Genomic DNA, 25,006 nt, shown 5'->3' on the forward strand with positions numbered 1-25,006 from the left:
ATAGGATCATGAAGTTACATTATACACAAAAAATACATATTTAAAATTTTATATGTGAAGTGTACCAAGATAATCTTACATCTGAAAACAAGGAAAGTCCCGTCTCACTTGCGGTAGAGGTATCTGACCTGAGGCCCTCAGAGGAAGCCTGCAATTAGTCATAGCAGGACTTGGGAAGCCCCTATTTTCACACTTCATAAGAGAGATGAAGCTAGTTTTCAATCTAGTAAATGGACACCATTTGAACAATAACATAAAAACTTAAGCATTAGCAACCACTAAAGGTCTTGCAACTCAAGCAGAGGAATGAGTGTCCAAAGTGTGCCTTTTATCCAACCAGAGGGCCTGTGGTCATAGATGAAAGATAAGCTTAGAGAGTGATCTTTAATGACAGGATGGGCTCTGGACTCTTGTAAGTTCTGCTAAACAGACTCTGGTGGTATAAGCACCATTCTCTACAACATTTATTAATCCAGAAATTATATTTTCAGCCCTCGTGTTAAATGCATCTCATCAACTCATAAATTCAAACTAGTAGTAGGTTAAACATCAGCAAATTGAGTTTTTTTTTTTAATAACAAATGGGTGCATAAGGCTTTATACATTTTTTAAACTGGGATCTTTTAGGCATGGGTAATAATACAATCTGGGACTTCCCAGGTGTTTCAGTGGTAAAGAATTCATCTGCCAAGCAGGAGATACGGGTTTGATCCCTGGGTTGGGAACATCCCCTGGAGAAGGAAATGGCAAGCCACTTGAGCATTCCTGCCTGGAGAATCCCATGGACAGAGGATTCTGGCCTGCTAGAATTCATAGGGTCACCAAACAGAGTCAGGCAGGACTTAACTAAAACAGCGAACGATATAATGTACATCTATTTGCTGCCATCTAGTGTTCACTGCACATGGAACAACAGACTGATTCCAAATAGGAAAAGGACTACGTCAAGGCTGAATATTGTCACTATGCTTATTTAACGTATATGAGTTACATCATGAGAAACGCTGGGCTGGAAGAAGCACAAGCTGGAATCAAAATTGCCAGGAGAAATATCAATAACCTCAGATATGCAGATAACACCACCCTTATGGGAGAAAGTGAAGAGGAACTAAAAAGCCTCTTGATGAAAGTGAAAGAGGAGAGAGAAAAAAAGTTGACTTAAAGCTCAACATTCAGAAAACTAAGATCATGGCATCTGGTCCCATCACTTCATGGGAAATAGATGGGGAAACAGTGTCAGACTTTATTTTTTGGGGCTCCAAAATCACTGCAGATGGTGACTGCAGCCTTGAAATTAAAAGATGCTTACTCCTTGGAAGGAAAGTTATGACCAACCTAGATAGCATATTCAAAAGCAGAGACATTACTCTGCCAACAAAGGTCCATCTAGTCAAGGCTATGGTTTTTCCTGTGGTCATGTATGGATGTGAAAGTTGGACTGAAGAAAGCTGAGTGCCAAAGAATTGATGCTTTTGAACTGTGGTGTTGGAGAAGACTCTTGAGAGTCTCTTGGACTGCAAGGAGATCCAACCAGTCCATTCTAAAGTAGATCAGTTCTGGGTGTTCTTTGGAAGAAATGATGCTAAAGCTGAAACTCCAATACTTTGGCCACCTCATGTGAAGAGTTGACTCACTGGAAAAGGCCTTGATGCTGGGAGGGATTGGGGGCAGGAGGAGAAGGGGACGACAGAGGATGAGATGGCTGGATGGCATCACCAACTCAATGGACATGAGTTTGGGTGAACTCTGGGAGTTGGTGATGGACAGGGAGGCCTGGCGTGCTGCAATTCATGGGGTCGCAAAGAGTCAGACACAACTGAGCAGCTGAACTGAACTGAGTGTTCACTGCTATAGAGATCTGGATTGAGTATGTTGATTTTTTTAAAACATTCTTTCCTTAGTCTCTGGAGCAGTTTGTTTTTCATGGGGCTCTCTTAGACCCAAGTCAAAACATTTTCCTCATAAAATGGTATTCGTATGCACACAAATCTATATATAGCTTTATACTCTGTGGGAAGTTCAGTGAATTCTGATCTAACCCATATCTGCATGTTCATCAAATTTTCTTAGCATGTCACCACACAGAAAGTTTACAAAGAAAGCTCAATTACTTCAGTAAGTCATCTGCTAAACTTGAATGACAATCAGTTTTACAAGGTAATTACTATTAACTCATAAAATTCCCTGCAATGTGTATTAAGAATTGAAGGAGGAGGAATTCCTTTTTTACCAAACATGTCAAAGAGATACTCTGGGAAAAAAAATTGTGAAAATCAGCGAGAAATGCTGAACTAAATTGCATCGTTGAACTCACTGAAAAGCAGATGAAATTTTCAAGGACTCAGATAGAAGAGAGAACTGAAACAAATGTGGTAAGTAGGCACTGAAGACAAGCCTACCCTTGAAGCATTTGCTGATACCCTGAATGTAGTCTGAGAATGAAATGGCTTCCCAAGACACATGCGATGAGGCCTTGTTCAGTGTAGAACCAAAATCTTTGTTAAAAAAACAAACAAACAAAACCTGGAATCCTCAAAAAGTGCATTAGCAAAGGGAGACGAGGCTTGAATGCTTTGGCTAGATTCTGGGTAGGAAAAAAAAATCTCCCCTCTGAATTATAACTATAGCCTTTTAAGCATGTGTTTTGGGTTTAAATTTAAACTAACCTGGTAGAATGCATATGGAGTATAAGACAAGGAGAAAGGTCAAAGATTACCTTTGGTATTTGGTGTTTGGCTTGAGTAACTGGAAAAAAATGGAGTTGCCATTGTGTGAGATGGAGAAATTGTCAAGCCTGGGGAGGCAGAAGATTAGGAGTTCAGTGTCAGAAAAGATAAATCTGATATGCTGATTAGACATCTAAATGGAGATGTCTAGGATGAATTTGGACATAATGAGTCTGAAGTTCAGAAGAGAAGAATGGGCTGGGGAGATATCTCTGGGAGTAGTCTCTATGGCCATGGGACTACACAGACTGAAAGAAATTACCAACGGGGTAAGTATAGAGAAGAGGTCTAAGAGGTTAGTCAGGGATGTACCAATACAAGAGGTAAAGAAAATAAGCAAAAACTAACAAAGGAGACCTAGAAGGAAAAAAAGCAGAAAAATATCCGATCAAGAAAATACACTAAGAAAATTTACTGCATTAAAAATGGCACTAAAATTATATGAAATACTGAGGAATAAACCTAATAATAATGTGAAATACTTCCATGAAATTTCTCTCAAGTTTAAAAACCCACCAAAATGAATGAAACAGATATATATTAGTGATAGTCTCAGTTGGTAAAGAATCTGCCTGCAATGCGGGAGACCTGAGTTCAATCCCTGGGTTGGGAAGATCCCCTGGAGAAGGGAAAGGCTACCCACTCAAGTGTTCTGGCCTAGAGAATCCCATGGAGTCCATGGGACCACAAAGAGTCAGACACAACTGATAGTGAAGTCGCTCAGTCGTGTCCGACTCTTTGCGACCCCATGGACAGTAGCCAACCAAGCTCCTACATCCATGGGATTTTCCAGGCAAGAATATTGGAGTGGGTTGCCATTTCCTTCTCCAGGGTATCTTCCCGACCCAGGGATCGAACCCGGGTCTCCCACATTGTAGGCAGACACTTTACCGTCTGAGCCACCAGGGAGATATGTATTACTAACATAAAAAGCCTCTGGAATAACGTGCATGTGGGCTGTGTGTTAGTCATTCAGTCATGTCCAACTCTTTGCAACCCCATAGATTGTATGTAGGCTGCCAGGCTCCTTTGTCCATGGAATTCTCCAGGCAAGAATAATACATGCTAAACACAAAACCAATATAGCAGGAAAAAAAATCTATAGTATGAAGTTGTTTTTATAATTAATATGTTTAGTATACATGAAACAAACTCTGGAAGAATGTATAAAAGACTATGACCAGTGGTTAACTTTCAGTTTCTATTATAAACATCTGGATGATTGAATTTTTTTTGTAAAAATATATCTTTTAATAAACATCAAGAAGTACAGTGCAGTTTTATCAAGGTTTTACATTGCAGTTTAGAGCAAACATATTATCTATTATAGTGTATATTTGTTTACAAATATAGTAAACTCAGGAGTTTTTTCTCCCCTGGTTGGATAACTAAATCTGGTACATCATACTACATTTAAGGTTTTCCAAGCTTCTGCAAAAGGCCTTTAAAATTAATAGACTTATAACAACACACAACAAAATCCCCCATCACAATGATAGCCTGATTAATGCTCAAAAGTTATTTTTAAAAATTCATGTCAACATATGGCAAAACCAATAAAATATTGTAAAGTAATTAGCCTCCAACTAAAATAAATAAATTTATATTGAAAAAAGAAAGAAAAGAAAAGAAATCTGAAAAAAAATTATATATAAATACTTGGATTCCTTTGATGACTTTGAAGAATGGCTCCTGATAGCAAATCTGAAATATTAACCACAACAAGGGAAAAAATTGTTTCTTTCACCAAATGAACCTATAAAAAAATACTAATTTGAGACAATAAATTATGAAAAAATTCCAAAAAATTCTTGTACGAAAGGTTTAACATTTCATATATATGATCCCATGGACTAAAAACTGTCTAGAATATTAATGACTGAGTCTGCTTTTAAGGTTGTTTATACAAAGAACAGTGGAATTCTTGACACTTCTGGACAAATTCAGTGAGACAGGGGATAGAAATTAATTAGCAGAGAGGAAAATGAATATTAATCTCAAAATTCTACCTGCTGCTGTCTTGGAATTATCAAGAGACGAGTTGAAAGGAGAACTGAAAGAAATCAGAAGCTATAGCTAAAAAACAGAGTTTTGCATGCTTTCAGCTAATGACATTTAAAAATTACACAACTGGATACACTTGCTACATACAAAAACCAGCATTTGGAATTAGAAACAAAAATACCAGAAGCATACTCAGATTTGCAAAAGAAGCACAATAACCTGTTAACCATGCAACTAGTTTTTTTGTGAAATTTGTAATAGTTAATAGAACAAATTCCCCATGAACTTAGTACTAATGTGTAATAAATTGCATCAAATAAGTAAACAGCTCAAATTCATACAAGTATATACCCAATATATACCCAATTCAGGGATATTCAATATCCCTGAATTTCTAAGCATTAATCTTGTTGTTAACATGGTTTCCTCTAAACATTACCCCATCAAAAGAGATTTTAAATACTCCTCCTTCTTTAATACATCATCATATTTTCAAAGGTGAAAAGGGAGCAATTAATTTTTTTTTAACCACTTCTTCCTATCCATTCTCAAGAATCTGATATCCTGTTATTACAGCATCAAGGCTAAGGTAGGTGCTCTAAAGGGTCCAATGAACTGAATTTCTGGGCTCCAAATATAGCTGGTATTTATAGTAAGCCTGTCTGCCAGACAGCCATGTTTCTGGGTGAAATATATTTCTGGATGAATGATTGAGAAGTGAAGAGCAGCTGCCATGAAAGTCAAACTGTGTCCTTGTTGTCAGATAACAGTTTGATCTTCTCTTAAAATTTCTTAGTAGATGGGACCAGATCTCATACTTTGCATGTATTCTCTGTAGCACCTAGGAAAGTGTTAGGCAAAGATATATGCTCAAGGAAATAATCAGTGACAGGGGCAGGAACTGAATCAAGAGTGAATGTGGTCATAGCAAAGCCATGCCTCACCTCACCCATTACCTACCCAAGGTAGTCACCAGAATGACTCTCTGATGTTGTCACTGAAGAACTTGTTCCCTATCACCTGGATGATTGGATTTTTACTGTAAGCACATATGAACATGATTAACAAAGTTAGAACTTTTAATGAAGTTTATACAGCATATATGGGGCTTCCCTGGTGGCTCAGAGGTAATGAATCTGCCTGCAATGCAGGAGATCCGGGTTCAATCCCTGGGTCAGGAAGATCCCCTGGAAGAGGGAATGGTAACCCACTCCAGTATTCTTGCCTGGAGAATCGCATGGACAGAGGAGCCTGGAGGGCTAGTCCATCGGGCCGCACAGAGTTGGACACGACTGAAGCAACTAAGCAGCAGCATACAGCATATATAATTAAATAGAAATGAAAGTATAACAAAATATTAATTCAAGAAAGCATAAATAAACATCTTACATATGATATGACCAAAGTTTGAATATGTATGAGAAACAGACTGGAAAAAAATTGCCAAAAAAAAACCAATTGAAATCATCTTTGAGAATGGTACTGATTATTTTTCCCTTTTGCCTTGGTTCTGTCTTTTAAACTCTCTGTAATATGACTTTTTCTATTTTTGTTTTTCCTGTTTACTAAAAACATTTCTAAACACACAAGGAAAAAGTGTAATAAAACACCAGGAATCTATCAGCCAGCTTCAACAGCTATCAAAATTGAGGTGTGTATGTCTCATCTTTCCCCCTTCAGATTTCATTTTTTCTGGAATATTTTAAAACAAATCTCAGATATCTTGTCATTCTACATACTTTAAAAGATATTCTTACATAGCAACAATACCATTTTTTCATCTATTAAGAAATAAAAACTTCTTCATACTGTGTAATACTTAACCCATAATGGAAAATCTGGGATTGCCTAAGACATGTCTTTATACAGTTGGGGTTTTTTTAATGAGAATCTAAACAAGGTCCAATCACTGGATTCTGTTAAGCATCTTGAACCTTACTCTAGCAGTGTTTAGGGCTGAGTTGTCCCCCCAAATTTATATACTGAAATCCTGGTCCACAGAATCTCAGAATGTGACTATATTTGGAGACAAGGTCTTTAAGGAGCTAAATTCAAATTACGTCATTAGGGTGGGTTTTAATCCAGTGTTACAGATATCCTTCTAAGAAGGGATTAGGGCAAGTACACACAAGTACAGAGGGAAGACTATAAGAAGACTCAGGGAGAAGGCAGCCTTCTACAAGCCAAGGAAGGGGAGAGGCCACAGAAGTAAAACAACCCCTTGCTGATACGTTGATCTTGAACATCTAACCTCCAGAACTGTGAAAAATTAAATCTGTTGTTTAAGCCACCCAGTCTGTGGTACTTTGTATAGGAGCCCTAGAAAACTAATACAAATAGTAAAACCAACATTTCTTCTGATTGGTTTAACACGGTCCTGTCCTGGGGATAGTTTATGTATCAACCATATTTATGTTTTATTCAGTAAATTCACTATTTTTATTTAATATTTTGAATACCCTAAATCTATTTTCATGAATGATTGGCCAAGTAAATGGTAATTACTACCACCACTACTCATAATTCCTCATCTCTCCTAATTCTAATAGAGTGAGTGACCTCAGTCTTGATCTTGGTTAATGAAAGTAAGTAAAAGTAGCATATTTGCTTTTTCCAATTTGAATGGGACTCATGAATACGTTAACTGTATACTCAAATGCCTACTGGATATATCCTACTGAAAACATTTTTTCCTCCATATCTGCTGTTCCTGCATTTCCATTGTTAATTAATTAGCCATTTTTCAACCAGGTATCTAAGCCAGAAACCTCAGTACATTAAAACCATTTTCTATAATTTTAAAATGTTCAATTACAGAAAAAAATTGCAGGAATAGTAAAAGGAACACCTTTGCACAAATTCTCCAATTGCTGATATATTACACTTGTTTCATTGTTCTCTGTGTCTGTATATATATATGTATATATTTTATTTACTTATAAAATTACATTATTATTTTTCTGAACCATTTGAGTAAGTTGTAAGCCTACAGCTTCATGACCTTTAAACACTTCTCTGTGTATTTTCTAGAAATGAAGGTATCTCCTACATTACCATGGTCATTAAAATCAGGAAAATAACATTGTTAAAATGCCACCATTTAGTTCACAGACCCCATTCACACTTTCTCAATGGTCCCAGTAATATCCTTTATAACAAAAAGATCCAATTCAGAGTCATATGGTCCATTCAGGGGTCATGTCTCTTTAGTCTATTACAAACTGAAGATGTTTAGGTGTTCCTTTGTCTATCATGACCTGGACACTTTTGAAGAGTACAGGTCTATGACTTTGTAGAATGTCCCTCAGTTTGGAGTTGTCTTATCTTTCCTTGTGATTAGATTCAGGCTATGCATTTTTTGAGCAGAAATATCAAAATAGTGTGTTTTAACGATCTCTTGCCATATACATATATGTATGCATATGGGTGTGTGTATGTGTGTGTGTATCTCTTACAACTCTCACCTTCTAGTCTGAGCGTACATTGAGGATTCTTGTCTGAATCAATCTGTACTACAAAGACTGCTAAATAGTGATGTTTCTATCTAAATCATTCTTTCTACATTTATTAGTTAGCAATCTAATGTAAGGAAGAGACTTTCCTTATCCCCATTTTTATTGTTTTTTAATAATTAACATTTTTATCTATCATATCCTTTATTATAATAAATTCTCTTTGTAGACAGCTTAATAATATACCTAACATTTCCATATAATTTTCTCAAATAGTGTTGGCGTGAGCTGCTGTTGCTGCTGCTAAGTCACTTCAGTCATATCTGACTGTGTGACCCCATAGACGGCAGCCTACCAGGTTCCTCCATCCCTGGGATTCTCCAGGCAAGAATACTGGAGTGGGTTGCCATTTCCTTCTCCAATTATCCCCATTTTTAAAAACTCATATATTTATGTCAGTATGGACTCAAGTATTTTTAGTGGATCATAATTTATTAACATTATTATACAGATGCTCAGATTGACCCAAAGGTGGCAATGCGGGCCCTTTCAAGCTGAATTCCCTGTCCCTTTGATATGTTCTGGGCTTCCCTTGTAGCTCAGCTGGTAAAGAATCCACCTGCAATGTAGGAGACCTGAGTTTAATCCTTGGGTTGGGAAGATACCCTGGAGAAGGGAATGGCTACCCACTCCAGTATTCTGGTCTGGATAATTCTATGGACTACAGAGTCCATGGGGTCACAAAGCATCAGACACAACTGAGTGGCTTTCACTATTGATATGTTCCATCATTCTGTGAGAACTTTCTTCACATCCATTTTTGTTTAATTTCTAGTGCAAGAAGATTTTCCAAGGTCATGTTACATTTGCCAAGCTCCTGCTCTGGATTAGTCATTTCTCCAGGGCCTCTAGTTCCTATCAATGGAGAATAGTGTTAAGAAACCAAGGTCTGGGTGCTATGTACTCATTGCTTCTAAGGTATTATTGCTCCTAGAGATTCTGAACAGAGAGCTAAGGGAAAGATAGATAGATAGGAGACACATATATACACATGTACACAAGCACTTTATCTGTATTTCTGTATGTGTTTACATATATATTGAAGACTGTGAGTTCAATTTCAATCCAACAACACCATCACAAAAGTCATTCTGGAATTGCTCTTTTTCCTATTTGTAACTCCCTTCTACATTAAGAAGATTGCCTCTCATTAGCCCCAACACACTTATTTCTTCACTCCTCTTTTATGTAACCATTATGGCCCTGACATGCTTGCTACCTCTTCATCAGGAAAGGAAAAAACTGTTTATCATTTTTTATTCTTTCCTATCACTCACCTCTCCATCCAATCAATCACCAAGTCCTAACATTTTCTACCTTCCAAAAATCTCTTCTGTTCATCCTGAGCACTTCCAGTCTTGCCCCTACCACTAGCATATCTTACATAGTCTACAACAACATAATCTTAATTAATATTGCTGGCTCTATATTTGTTTTCTTCCCATCCATTTTTCTATACTGCAGCCAGAGTTATCTTTCTGAAATTAATAGCTGACCATTTAACTGCATGGTTAAAACAACCTCAGATATGCAGAAGATACTACTCTAATAGCAGAAAGTGAAGAACTAAAGAGCCTCTTGATGAGGGTGAAAGAGGAAGAGTAAGAAAGCTGACTTAAAACTCAACATTAAAAAAACTAAGATCGTGGCATCTTGTCCTATCACTTCATGGCAAATAGAAGGGGAAAAAGTAGAAATAGTGACAGATTTTATATTCTTGGACTCCAAAATCACTGCAGACAGTGACTGCAGCCATGAAATTAAAAGATGCTTGCTCCTTGGAAGGAAAGCTATGACAAACCTAGATAGCGTATTAAAAAGCGAAGACATTACTTTGCCAACAAAGATTCATATAGTCAAAGCTATGGTCTTTCCAGTAGTCATGTACAGATGTGACAGCCAGACCATAGCAAAGACTGAGTGTCAAAGAACTGATGCTTTTGAACTGTGGTGCTGGAAAAAACTTTTGAGAGCCCCTTGCACAGCAAGAAGATCAAACCAGCCAATCCTTAAGGAAATCAACCCTGAACATTCATCAGAAGGACTGATGCTGAAGCTGACGCTCCAATACTTTGGTTACTGGATGCAAAGAGCTAATTAGTGTATTAGAAAATACACTGATGCTGGGAAAGATTGAAGGCAAAAGAGAAGGGGGCAGCAGAGGATGGGATGGTTGGATAGCATCACTGACTCAATGGACACGAATTTGAGCAAACTGTGGGAGACAGTGAAGGACAGAGAAGCCTGGAGGGCTACAGTCCGTGATGCTGCAAAGAGTTGGCCATGACTTAGTGACTAAACAACAACAACAACAACAACAAAACCCTTCAATAGTACCTCATTGACTTCACAATACACTGTTTAGATCTCCTCAAAACTTGCTTATCTTTTGTCTTATTTCCTCCAAAAGCCCCCTTTGTCATTCTCACCATTTCAATAAGCCATGCTGAATTTACTTCAGTTCTTGGATTATGTCAAGTTTTCTTTCAGTGAGAAATATACTCCATCTTTTTCTACCCAGAAACTCTTCCTAACCTATATAACTCTACACATTGTTTAGATTTTTACTTAAATGTCACCTGCTGTGAATTATCCTTGACCACTCTTCCCCACTAGCATCACACACACACACCTCTCTCTGCAAGCTGTTGTAAGGTCTAGGCAAGAGGTAACAGGTATGCATCTCAGCCAGTCTAATAGACTGTGGAATGTGTTATTAAAATGTATAGTAACAAGCTAGAATTATAACCTGTCTTTGTAAAGTAAGTACTTACATCACAGCTGTGAGGATTGATGAAAAGTGCATAAAATACCTGAATTGTAAAGCCAATATATGTCATCTATTACTAATTCACATATGTTTATAAAGTATGAACTACTTGATATGTATTGTGGTAGACACTAGGGCTTGGGAAATTAATGTATAATGCAAACAGTTAGAGTATAACGTATAGAATCAGTGTCCAAAACATAACAAGATATATACCAGGAATACTTGGTGAAATTAGTTAACCTGATTAAGATTCAAAGCATGGACAACATTTGGGCTGAGATGGAGGAGCAGGATTTTACAAGGAAGGATTCTTCAGGAAGACAGGACAGCATGTGCAAGAACTAGGGCATGAAAGGGTATGAATTATGCATGAGACTGAAACAAGGCAATGAGAGATGTGTCTTTTATCCTCGGCAAAGTAACACAACTTTCTCCTACCGATCATCTTTGAACAATTTTCAGGACAGTGGTATCAAATTCCCATTTTCAGTGAGGTCAGTATGGCAGCAGTGTGGAGAATGGAATTCAGGGATCAAAACTGGAGTCAAGGGACTGGTAATGAGGCCATCTCACAACACTCCCAATAAGAAGTGATGAAGTTGAACAGAAGGCAGTGGGAGTTAAGATGGACAGATCTTACCCTGGGGATGTTAGAAACGTAGAATGGACATGATTTGATGTTAAAAGGCATTTGGAAGGATCTACAGGAATTTAACTAGAAAACTGGGAGGATAAAGCCAAGATAGAAACCTGGAAAGAGAATTAAATTTTAAGTGGAAAGATGGGGATCTACTGGGTTGGTTAAAACTTACCGCTAATTTCTCACAGGATTTGGAAAAACAAATGAGATACGCTTTGAAGTGTGTACAGAGGCAAATGGGAATGGAAAAGCTGGACTCCAAAGAAATATGCATAATGCTCTTACCACACAAACGAAGCAACAGGTTTTAGTGTGACTGCAACTGCAGAAAATGCAAGAGTCCTGGACTGACTTGACTAGTATTTTTCCATCCCTGGTGACTCAGAACTAAAGATGGCGCCTGTGGCAAAAATTAGAACGTGGGAGGGGGCCCTGGGTGTAGCAGAAGATGACCTTTTGGGGGCTGCTGTTCTGTTTTAAACACATAGTTATCTCACTATAACTGTGATAACTCAGCACCAGATGAATCGTGGATAATTTTTTTCCCTAAGATTTTGTCTGTGGTACAATTCTGTATTCTTCACGCTTGAAAGGATGTTTCATTTCGTGGGTACGATCGCGTAGGGGAGGGTGGTGGTGGTGGTGGCTTGACAAGTGTGTTTCTTGGCATCATTCATGTTTCTTTGCCTTGGCGGGTTCCACGACAGCCTTCGTCTGGCTACAGTTTTGAAGATCAGAGAGCTTCTTCCGGGTGACAGACGGGACGGTAGCAAGCTCCGAGAAGCACCTGCGTATTCCCAGTGTTCCCGCTCCAGGGAGAACGGATTCCCTTTCGTGGCCCGCGCGAGCCCGAGGAGTCCAGCGCGCGGACCCGGAGCGCGCGCCCCACCGCAGTCTGAGGGCGCGCGCGCCGCCTCCACCTACGCCACACAGCAGCGCCTCCGGACCCCGGAGAAGGCGGGGCTGCGGGAGGGGCGGAGCCACGGAGGGGCGCCGAGGTCCGGCAGAGGTCCTAACGGAGAGCAGGGCCCGCATCGGTTGTCATGGGGACGGCGGCGTAGGCAGGCGCTGACGTCGGCGGGAGGCGCGCTGCCTGCACTGCGGCACCAGGCGGGCGCTCAGAGCCTGGGAGGCGGGCGGCTGGGGTGGCTGGTGACCACATCACTCCCAGCCCGCCCCGCACGGTCCGGGCGGTGGCTCCCTGGGGACCCGCTGTCGGCAGTTCTGCGCCCTCTTCTGTGTGAGTACCCTGCAGGCTGGTGGTGGCGGGATCCCGGGCCCGGGAACTCGGCCTGTCCTGCCCTCTCTGGGGGCAGCAGCGTGGCGGGCTGCTCAGATCCGAGGGCGTGGGGGCGGTGGGCGCAGCAGGGCGGACGGGGGCCGCGATGGGCCACGGCAGTCTGACCGGCCCAGCTCCGCGGAGTGAAGAGATGTGGTTTTGAGAGTTACCACTACGTACTTACTTTTCTTCTCCCGTTCCTGGGCGGATCTTCTCCGAAGCGTTGAGCGTGTTGTCCTGAAAGAGTGAATGCAATCTTTGCCTTTCCTATTCCAGATTCTGGTTTCAGTTCAGTTCAGTCGCTCAGTCGTGTCCGACTCTTTGCGACCCCATGAATCGCAGCACGCCAGGCCTCCCTGTCCAGCACCAACTCCCGGAGTTCACTCAAACTCACGTCCATCGAGTCAGTGATGCCATCCAGCCATCTCATCCTCTGGCGTCCCCTTCTCCTTCTGCCCCCAATCCCTCCCAGCATCAGGGTCTTTTCCAATGAGTCAACTCTTGGCATGAGGTGGCCAAAGTACTGGAGTTTCAGCTTTAGCATTATTCCTTCCAAAGAACACCCAGGACTGATCTCCTTTAGGATGGAATCTGGTTTAACAGCATTTAAATCAGATGCTCACTAAGTACATTTATTTCCTTTTAGGGTGTCATCTTGGTGCTGAATCTTGAACCTGTGAAATGCCTTCTTAATTACGTCTGAGAAAAGGTGATCTGTTACGTTTCTAAGTCTAGTTACAGTAATAGGGTCGTTTCAATATGTATACAAATAGAAGGAAATATATACTATTTAGGAATCTCTTCCAAATGGCTGTGCTACTTTTCAGCATTACTGTAAGAACATCTACTGACTGGAGTATATGACTTTTCCTTCTTCTGAGAAAAGGATGCTAACAGTTTTTTCACCTGTTGCATTTATGATTGCTGTTACTGCTTGGGTCTTATGGAAGAAGATTGCTTGTTATGAGGACTCTGTAAAGTTAAAAAATACATGTGAAAGAAATTTAAATGCCCCAAAATTTTCATCATATTTATAATCTTACATATTTATAAAGACTATCTTGATTTATTGATTGGATATGTATACAGGTTTTTGTTTCCTTTTTTCCCATGCTGTAAAATTCAGTTAAGGAGTGAATCATCCAAGCCTCTGCCTGTTTTTTCTTTGATCTTTAGTCATTTATTGGCTGATAATGAGGTGTTTAGAGAAAAAATAAAATGAGATGAAATGTAACACTGTTTTCCTATTTTGTATTAATATCTCTTAGCAGGTCCTGTTAAAGGCATTGTGAAGGAGAAGTTTTTAAATATAATGACATATATGAAATTCACAGATGTCCTTTTAAGTTTGACCTTAATTTTCCTTGATGCTCTTATCAAATATAAGTCATTATTTAAGGTGTTTGCTATAGTACACATTACCTTTTAGAGATGATTATTTCTGTAGTGTATTTGCTGTGTTCATCATTGAATAATATTAGTGTTTACTAATTGGATTGTACATTAGACTATTAAATAATAGTAAATAATGTGAATACATAAGTATGTTTTGTCTATCACATAATTGTCTATTTTTAATACTGTAATAATCACATAAAGTAATGGGCCATCCACTGTGCTGATCACTTTTCAGTATTTCCTCTTCTCCTTATAATAAAGTAGGTGCCATTTTCATTTCCCAGGCAAAAAAAAAAGAACAAGCCTTAGTGAGATTAAGTGGCTTGCCCAAAGCCATATATTCAGTAATTATCACAACAAGAGCTTATGCCTGACTCCTTTTGACCCTATTACTGCCCCACCCCCTTTTAAAATGGGAATACATAAATGAAGAGAGCATAGGCCTAGCCGTCCCTCAAGCTAGCAGTTTGGTTGGGGAGGGGTGGGTAGTTTATCAGAGTGAAAATTCAGGAAGCAGAAGGAGGAATGAAGATCAAGGCACTTCAGGAGCACAGTGTAGACCACTTCTTTCTTGAAATTCTTTTTTTCCTTTGGTTACTTCTCCCAGTTTTTCATTTGCTGCCTGATGTCTTTTAGTTTATTTTGTGGGCCCCAAATTTGCTTTCCAGCATTTTTTTCTTGCAATCATCACAAATATAAATAATGCCCAAATTTTTATCCTCTGTCTCATCACTGGATTGCTATATTCTGTTGTCTACTCACATAAATGGATTATATGTATATGTATCTCCATCCTTATACACACCCACATACACTATATGTATGTATGTATACAGTAATAATAGCTATCATTTTTGAAGAGCTTGCCATACTCTAGGCATTGTGCTAAGTGTTACTTGCATATTCTTATTTAATCTTTATAGTACCCTATAAGTCATTTATTACTAGTATTCTCTTTTGAAAGATGAGGGATTGAAGTCCACAGAGATTAATCTACTGACGGGTAGAACCAGGAATCTGACAGTAGAGCCAGAGCTTGTAGCTGCTTAATATCCATCAGGTATCAGCCCAACATGTCCCACTAAGTTCACTGAGTGTCCCTGTAAGAAATATCTATTATAATTGTGGCCAGTGTTGTTGATGTCTGTTCTGAGGCACTCTTTTAGTCTTTTAATCATTTAACTCTTAACAACAGTCCTCTAAATAGTTGCCGTTCGACTGACTTTACAGATAAGGAAACAAATTGCCCAGCCTATACAAGTAACTATGGGAGATTACAGTAATTCCAAGACTTGTTATAAACAACTCCGCTATACTTGCCTATACTGTTGCTGCTGCTGCTGCTAAGTCGCTTCAGTTGTGTCCGACTCTATGCGACTCCATAGATGGCAGCCCACCAGGCTCCCCTGTCCCTGGGATTCTCCAGGCGAGAACACTGGAGTGGGTTGCCATTTCTTTCTCCAGTGCATGAAAGTGAAAAGTGAAAGTGAAGATGCTCAGTCATGTTCAATTCTTCGCGACCCCATGGACTGCAACCTACCAGGCTCCTCCATCCATGGAATTTTCCAGGCAAGAGTACTGGAGTGGGGTGCCATTGCCTTCTCCGACATGCCTATACTGTGCTGTACTCCAATTAATAATACTACTGGTCTAATTATTCAAGTCTGAAAACCATGAGAATCATCCTTGATTCTTTGTTCTCTTTAGGAGTTTTTATTTAATGCATCTAAAATGTCATAAATTTTCTGCTCAGGATAAAACAAAAGAAGTAAGCCTTTCTTGATGGCTCAGAGTCATAGTTCAGCCATCTTCCTGATTCTTGAATCACTATGAAGTTCTAGTCCCTCAATTCTGTCCGACTCTTTGTGACTCTCTGTAGCCCCACCAGGCTCCTCTTTCTCTGGAGTTCTCCAGGCAAGAATACTGAGGTGGGTTGCCATTTCCTACTCCAGGGGATCATCCCACAGGGACTGAACCCAGGTCTCTTGCATTGCAGGCAGATTCTTTACTGTCTGAGCCACCAGGGAATCACTATGGAATACTTTAAATATTAAATCTTTATTTGCTTTATATTTGTTCATATTTATGTGTGGCCAGGTTTCAGTTACTGATGCAGTTGGCTTTGCAGCCTCTCTCTTTTCTAATCTGGGGTAGATTAGAAAGATGATCTGCCTTATTAGATCTAAATCATCTAGAAAGAGTTAATGCTGGTTCGTATCAATAAGGAATGGGAGGTTTTACTCTGTGGATTTAATGATGTCTATTTTGTCTGTGTACTGGATAGTTGTTATAGAAGTTAACTCACATAATTAGTTTATTTGTATAAACATTCTTTTTAGCATTTCTTTTCAGACTTTTCTGTCCAAAGTACCACTAATACTAAAGGAACATGGATGTGGATCTCTGGTGATCTAGAACCTTAACTCATAACTGTTGAGCCAAATTTAAAAAAAAAATTAAGTCTTTATTTTTATTCTTAAAAATGTGTGCACATTATGTTCTAATGCGAGAATTAATGTTTTAGACACCCTCATCTTTTAAAAAATTGAAAATTTAAGAATATATATACTGAGTTTATCCATGTTTTAGGTACACAATGATACACACCCAGGTATTGATCTGAGAAGATGGAATGAATATTTGTGCTAAACCTTCTGTTGTAGCAGTATTTTCAGTGGCAGGCACAGAAATATTTAAATTCATTATCTGTGAATGTGCCACCCAGAAGTATACTTTACTAGTGCAATAATGTATGCACTTGGGAAAATCAATCCCGATATGGGGTTTGGTTTCTCAGAAGTACATTGAAATGTCCATTTATTTACTTAAAATACTTTAGTGTTAGTCGCTCAGTCATGTCTGACTCCGTGACCTCATGGACTGTAACCTACCACGCTCCTCTGTCCATGGAATTCTCAGGTAAGAATACTGAAGTGGATTGCCATTCCCTTCTCGGGATCTTTTTGACCCAGGGATCAAGCCAGGGTCTCTCGCGTTGCAGGCAGATTATCTACCATCTGAGCTACCAGGAAAGCCCAAATACTTTAAAAACATACTAAGTAAGACGCTTGTTGCCTTTCAATAATTAAAAAAAAATTTCTCAATATATACATATTTTGCTCAATTTTGATCCAGTTTGCTTCACTTTAAGACTCTAAACTGATTTAGATATATTTAAGTTGTTGATATAAGATAGGGATAAGTGAACTTAGTTTTATTTTTAACCTGTTGAGATAGTGGACAATCACATAATGTTGCATGAAGAATATTCTATAATTTTTATTTGGAAAATCCATTTTACAAATAAATCTCTTTGTTTTAACAGGATCCTGACTGAATCAATGCTTTATACTATCACTCAGTGCTCTCCATAAAGCTGAGATATGCCCACTGGTAAGATTTCTATGAAATTTTTTATATGCAGTGCATGTTATTTACTTTAAAGTTTGGATTATTTTAAGGGATTCTTTAACCAATTAAGGAGTAAAGTAGATATCATCAACCAAATATAACATTTATAGATACTTCATAGTTTGATATTTCTTTCTGTGAAATGTTGGTAATTAAGGTTAATATGTATTCAGTGGCTGGCAATTTGGGACTCAGCTGGGCAGAGTAAATAACATATGGTTAGTTTTTATTTTTTATTATCAAATGGATATTTGACTTTAAAGTAGACTTTGGTGAACTTTTTCCTAAAAGGCAAGCTAGTAAATATTTTAGGTTTGGTCTCTGCTATAATTACTCAACTCTGCCGTAGAAGCACAGAGGCAGCCATGATAATTCTTAACAGAGTGGGTATGGCTGTGTTTCAGTAAAACTTTATTAAAAGAGTTGACTGGCCTGCAGGTAGTTTCCCAATACCTGCCCTGGGGCATTCATTCATTCAGCATTTATTTGAAACATGTTTGCGTATTTATTCTGTTCTAGACCCCATAATAGCTAGGGACGTCGTTATGAACTACTGGGTATAGTGGGAGAGTCACAGTATATTTATATATATATATATAGGTATACAAATAATTATACAAATTCAAGCTGGGTTAAGTGCTGTGAAGGAAAAAAAGTCTGCATTGTGAGAAATGGAGAAATATAGATGAGGTTGTCAGGAAATGTTCCACTTCACAGGCAACATTTAACCCCAGCCAGGTGTGAGGAGTTAGAAGATGTCTGCACAGGGTAGAAGCAGCTTCATGTGGGAAATTGTCTGTACTGGCAGAAGAGCTAAAAAAGAAAAAAAGGTATGTCTGGCTAGAATGTAGGAATGTCACGGGCTGTTTTTTTTTTTTAACTGAAGCTGTAGAGGTAGACAGGCCAGGAAATGAGAACCATGTAGGGCATGTGAACAACTTGCTTTATTTTGTTCTCAGTGAACTGGGAAACTCACAGTCTTAAGCAAGGACTAGCCTGATTTGATTTATGTTTTAAAGGGGAAAACAACTTTCAGCTTTTAATATTTGTTGAAGGCTTGATTGTTGGCCAGTCACGCGTTAAGTCATTTTTCATGAAAAAGTGATCTTTGACTTAGGATTATTCTGACTTTACACATAAGGAGAATGAAGTTTAGAGATGTTAAGTGACTTGTTTTAAGGCCACATAACTAACAGTGGCAGATACTGTGTGCATGGTAAGTAAAAAGTTAACTTAGCAAAGGAAACTTTTGGAGGGAGTAACCCAGAAGGTAAGTGGGGTATAAGTGAGTTTGGTGTCACCAAATCCAAAAGAAATGTTGTTTAAGAAAGGACTCGTCAACTGTTTTAACTAAAGCAGGTATTTGCGAGGCTGTGGGGTTTTATTTTTTATCATAATGTATGTGATAGAAGAGTTGCAGAGAAAATGACATGAGTCATTATCATTTGTAGTTGAGAGTGAAGCTAAAGTGAAGACCAAAGTTCGCTTTGAGGAGTTGCTTAAGGCCCACAATGATCTAATACGTGAAAGAAAAAAACTGAAGAAGAAAATTGCCCAACCTGGAGAAAAAATCTCAGTGAGTAATTCATCATTTGGCAATGTTGACTTGAATATCTGCATAAAACCAAGAGTTTCATATGAAAACTCTAAGGAACTTTGGAAATTAAAAACAGCAAAATGGTCAATCACATTGTAAAACAAAGCTTGCCTTCAAATCAGCCTCGCTCTTGGAGTATCGAGTTCTTGAGTGCTGTCCTACATGAATAACAGACCATCTGGTTGAAGTGACCAGGGATACCAGAGAAACGCAAACTAGCCGTATTACACGGTCTTGCAGAAAACCCTTATTTTTAACCCAGAATTGTGAAGAATTTAGGAAGTAATATCTTATTTCAGATATGTAATGGCTTATCCTCATATAGACTTCTTCTACTGATTCTACCCAGCAGAACCAGGGGAAATCAATGGACTCTTAAAGGAAGAGTTACCCTTTTGTACTTGAGGTACACTTTCAAATGATAGAATTTTTTGGTATCACCCTTGAATGGACTGAAGATACAGAACTCAAAGAAATACTAAACAAGTCAGAAATTAACTACAACCTGATTCCCAGGGTATTAGAGTCTGTAATAGTATCCCAGTTAAGGCACTATTCATTCTTCAAACCTGTCTCGCTATTTCTATTTCTGTTTCCATTTCATACACTCCTTTGAGCATAATCTCTGTGTACTCACAGATACACACACAAGCACAAATAAGTAACTTCATGCAAGTTCTGGCAGTTGGTACTTGTGTGTTCTGGTTGTTGATAAGAGGAATACACACATTCCTTTAACAGGAGTTTTATGAGTTATATGCATCCTATATTTGACTTGTAGCATATTTTAACCTAGTCTGTATTTTGTCATGAGACCTGTTCATTTTAGCGTTCTGTCTGGCAGCCATCAGTGTAATCATTATATTCTTGATTGAAACAACAAAAAAAGTAATAACCTTGGCTAGGATCCAGCCGCATGCATGTAAGGAGTTCCTAGTACCCTAGTGTACTACACTGCATATGAAGTAAGAACCACTGACAGAGTGGAGCAGATTAGGTCTGCCGTAGTGGATGCTGCTCTAAGATAGAACATGCTGCTTTTGGTGTATGGTAGGGAATAGTGGCATATGGACAGTGAACATTGCTTACTGGTACATGCCCTCACCTTGAGGAAAGTGGTATACATTTGGCAAACCAGAAAGAACCCTGGATGCAACTGCAGAATATTTTTATGGACTCAGACAAAGTGGAACTCATACTTTCTCTCTCTGTCAGAACTGGGCTTTGTGAGCATGAACAAGGTACAGTTTAAGCCAGAGATGCTAAATTAAATGGGTAACCAGAAAATGGGCAGAAGATATGTCCAGTTATCTAAGATCCAGTTTAGGTGTGGGGGACACATAAGGGATAGGTAATTAAAAGTAACTTAGTCTCTTTTGGCACACACTAGGCCATCCACAGTCTCTCTTAATTTAAAGATAAAAGTATTTAGGAAGAAATTTTCAGCTGGACAGAAACAGCTTATTCCTAGAATGCAAAAATATTTTTGAAATGCTTTACTTTAACAAATAGAGGAGAATACTTGTTTTTATTTACTAAATAATAGTGCTCTCTTTCAAGCACTTCAAAATATTTTGTGTGTATTCACTAGTTTTTAATTTAATATAAACAATACAATTATGAAGCTTCATTTACATTTATACATAGGGAAACTAGATCATAGAGAGTTTGAATAACTTACCCAAAGTTGCATGCTGCTAAGTCGCTTCAGTCGTGTCCGACTCTGTGCGACCCCACAGACGGCAGCCCACCAGGCTCCCCGTCCCTGGGATTCTCCAGGCAAGAACACGAGTGGGTTGCCATTTCCTTCTCCAGTGCATGAAAGTGAAAAGTGAAAGTGAAGTCGCTCAGTCGTGTCCGACTCTTAGCGACCCCATGGATTGGAGCCTACCAGGCTCCTCTGTCCATGGGATTTTCCAGGCAAGAGTACTGGAGTGGGGTGCCAGTGCCTTCTCTGCAAAGTTGCATAGTTAATGGTAAACCCTTGATTCAAACTGACAATCTGACTTCAGAATCTACTGTCTTCACCACAACCCAATAGGACCCTGTTTAATAAAGTAAGAAGTGATAGGACCTCTTTAAAACAAGAACTCCCAAGTGTAGAACAGGCTGAGACTAAAAAGGAAGCAGGCTTAAATAAGAAAATTAAGCAAAGGGAAAGCCATAGAAGAATTCATAATAATGGAAGGTTTATCTTACTGTTTTTCAACTATCAGGCACTCTGATAAGGTTTTTACAAATTATCATTTCTGATTCTCCTGTTAATCATGAAAGTACGTATTAGAGATCTTATTTTGCACATGAGACATTTTATGACCATCTGAATAGAAAACCACTTACTATCTCTGCCAGGTTCATATAGCCAGAAATAGAGTAAGTTGGAGTTATTTACATGTAGGTGGTGCTAGTGGTAAAGAATCCACCTGCCAGTGCAGGAGACTTAAGAGACACAAGTTTGATCCCTGGGTTGGGAAGATTCCCTGGGGAAGGGAATGGTTACCCATTCTAGTATTCTTGCCTGGAGAATTCCATGTAAAGAGGAGCCTGGTGGGCTACAGTCCATGGGGCTGCAAAGAGTCGGACACAACTGAGCACACACACACATTTTTCTATGTATTAACATGTATCAAAAATTTTATTTAGCCCACTGATTAATGAGGGAACCAGTAAGATGTTATAACCAGTTCAAATGGATGTGATGTACCGAGATTTATATTATTTACCAGACAAAATTCAGTTGCATTATATTAGAAATCATTTACATAGCTTTCCCTTCTCCAGGGGATCTTCCAACACAGGGATCAAACCCACGTTTCTCACAATGCAGGCAGATTCTTTACCAGCTGAGCCACAGGGAAGGCCATATTATTATTTACCAGACAAAATTTAGTTGCATTATATTAATGGAAATCTTCTACATAGATTACATACATTACAAAAATCTTTTCCAAATTCCTGTGGACAGGAAACATTTGCATTGCTATGAGTTTTCTACATGTTAACCCTTTTTCTCTACCAAGTTGTAAAACAGTCAATGAAAGCAGAAATAACCAGAATAGATGAGCTAATTTTCACCCACTACATTTCAAAGACTTTTGTTACACTAAAGTAAAACCAAAACAGCCTGAATCCTTCTATTTAGAGATAACCTACATATACAAATTTTGTGCCATATTTTTTAATATCATGTAAGAATTTTAGAATCTGGATTTAAAACTACAGTCTCTCTGTGATTCTTTCTTCATTGCTGCCTCAAAAACTGTACCTGAGGCCTAAAATAATAGAATTGACACTAAGGAAAAATTTAGTGATTGGGCAACAAACATGAGAGAGAATGGCCGAAACTAAAATGAAAGATACAGTAAATAAGGACATATAGAAATACTTGACTTACAAGTCTGTGTTCCCAGATGGCACTAATGGAGCAGAAATAATAAAAAGAGCATAAGGAGGAAACTTTCCTGAGAATGAAAAAGGATGTGGGAAGAGATGAATCCATCTTGCATTCCAGGTAAAGTTTGAGATGAGAACTCTATCTGGAAACTTAAATTTCAAGGGAGAGAGAAATTTTGCTAACATCTAAACAGAAGAAACACCTCGTACATTTCCAGCTTCTCTCCAAAAACACTTAAGTCCAAAGACAATGGAGCAATATCCATACAATATTTAGGGGAAAATAGTGTTCCAAGGAATGTACTTGCCTACATTGTCAGTCGTGTATGAGAGCAATAGGGAGCATGTGAATTGGGAAAGAGTTATGACTGGTGTTCCCTCCTGAAAAAAATCAATAAAACTATGGAAGATAGATTAGTTGAGTGTGTAGTACCATCTCCAGAGACATGAATGAAAACAAAGTATTTAGGAATAGAGAATTTATAATCTGAAAATAAATTTGGATGAGCCTTGAAACCAGTTATGCATGTAGAAGTTTCTCCATCGTTTGTGCCAGGTGTTTCAAGAAGCTATGGTACAGGGACTGGTACTGCTAACATTGCTTTAGCTTCTAGGGAAAAAGGTCATTTGCAGTCTCATTTCATCTCATATTAAATTACATATCAGATATCTTAAAAAGTTAAATGTAAAAACCTAAATTAATAGACAAATATTTAAATAAGAAAATAGAAGTGGGCTGGTTCAGTTTTCCAGTGTGGGAAATGAAAGACATCTGATTTTAAATGAAAGACATCCAAATAATGAGAATATTCTCTGTCTGCACACAGAAAACCAGTAAATACTTGTTGAAGGAATAGATAAATCTGAGGTAGAAGATACTTTGAGTCAGAAACAAAGACAACTAAAAGTTAGCTAATTCACTGAAACTATGATTTTTTTATAGTCACAGATCTAGTACTCATATAGCCAATAACATAGTAATAGCTAAAATTTATTGAACACTTGTATTCTGGAATCAGAAGGTTCTTTTTAACATTCTATTCCCCTATCAATCTGAAGAACAACCTATGAGTAAGTTCCATTCCCAATGTTAATAAATAAAGAAATGCTACAAATAAATGCCTTGAATAGTAAGATACTATATCTCTCAGGGCTTTCCAAGTGGTGCTAGTGGTAAAGAACCCACCTGCCAGTGCAGGAGACATAAGAGACGTGGATTCGATGCCTGGGTTAGGAAGATCCCCCGGGGAAGGGCATTACAACTCACTCCAGTATTCTTGCCTGGAGAATCCCATGAACAGAGGAGCCTGATGGGCTACAGTCCATAAAGTCATGAAGAGTGAGACACAACTGAAGCAACTTAGCACTCAGGTGTCTTAAATGAGCAAAAGGTGTGAAAAAAAATTACAAGAGAAAATGACATCGACTAATAAAATACAGGAACACTGTAAAAGCTATTTAGGTTGGAAACCAGAATGGTATTTTTACTTACCAAGAAAGTATTCAGAAGTTAATTACCAGGGTAGAGAGCAAAACTTTTTAATATGATGTTCATAAAAAATGAAGCAGTACAAGTAGGACAACTTTTTCAGAAAGTTTAACTATAAAAAGGAATATTTTCAGTGCTGGTATTGGGGAAGATGGAAAAGGCAGTGGCAACCCACTCTAGTACTCTTGCCTGGAAAATCCCATGGACAGAGGAGTCTGGTAGGCTGTGGTCCATGGGGTCTCGAAGAGTCGGACACAACTGAGCGTCTTCACTTTCACTTTTCACTTTCACACATTGGAGAAGGAAATGGCAACCCACTCCAGTGTTCTTGCCTGGAGAATCCCAGGGACGGGGGAGCCTGTTGGGCTGCCGTCTATGGGGTCACACAGAATTGGACACGACTGAAGTGACTTAGCAGCAGCAGCATTGGGGAAGATAAGGAAGAGATTTGATGATACAGGACAGGAAAATTTTTAGAACACAAGTTAAGACCCACCTCTTTATAATGAGAAGGACAGAGAAAAAGATTGTTTAGAGTACATGAAAATTTGTAGATTTGGTAGTAGAAAGTTGCAGCTTTCCATTTGATGGCTTTTGACTCACCCGTGAAAGTGAGTCAAGAAGTGACAACATTGAACATCAGAGGTAAGTAAAGACAGCCTGAAATAGCCAGTGTGCAGAAGATACAGAAGAATGCATACAAACAGATTATGCAGTATGGGAGAATTGTTTGTAGCTTTGAGGTCTCAGTTGAATTTATAGGCCATATCTTTAGAATAGTACC

At 38.6% G+C, this 25,006-nt stretch overlaps 1 protein-coding gene across 1 annotated transcript in view; it reads left to right on the forward strand.

Moving 5' to 3' along the window:
* The first annotated feature begins 12,641 nt into the window (after positions 1–12,641).
* Positions 12,642–25,006, forward strand: part of AHI1 (Abelson helper integration site 1) — a 218,121-nt gene continuing 205,756 nt past the window's right edge. The window contains exons 1-4 of the mRNA XM_010844305.1: positions 12,642–12,895; positions 13,581–13,643; positions 17,658–17,725; positions 19,195–19,319. Coding sequence (XP_010842607.1) covers positions 17,716–17,725; positions 19,195–19,319 — 135 coding nt within the window. The 5' untranslated portion in view covers positions 12,642–12,895; positions 13,581–13,643; positions 17,658–17,715. The remainder of the gene's footprint in view (positions 12,896–13,580; positions 13,644–17,657; positions 17,726–19,194; positions 19,320–25,006) is intronic.

Source organism: Bison bison, unplaced genomic scaffold (genome assembly GCF_000754665.1).
Source record: "Bison bison bison isolate TAMUID 2011002044 unplaced genomic scaffold, Bison_UMD1.0 scf7180017864198, whole genome shotgun sequence".
NCBI lineage: Eukaryota > Metazoa > Chordata > Mammalia > Artiodactyla > Bovidae > Bison > Bison bison.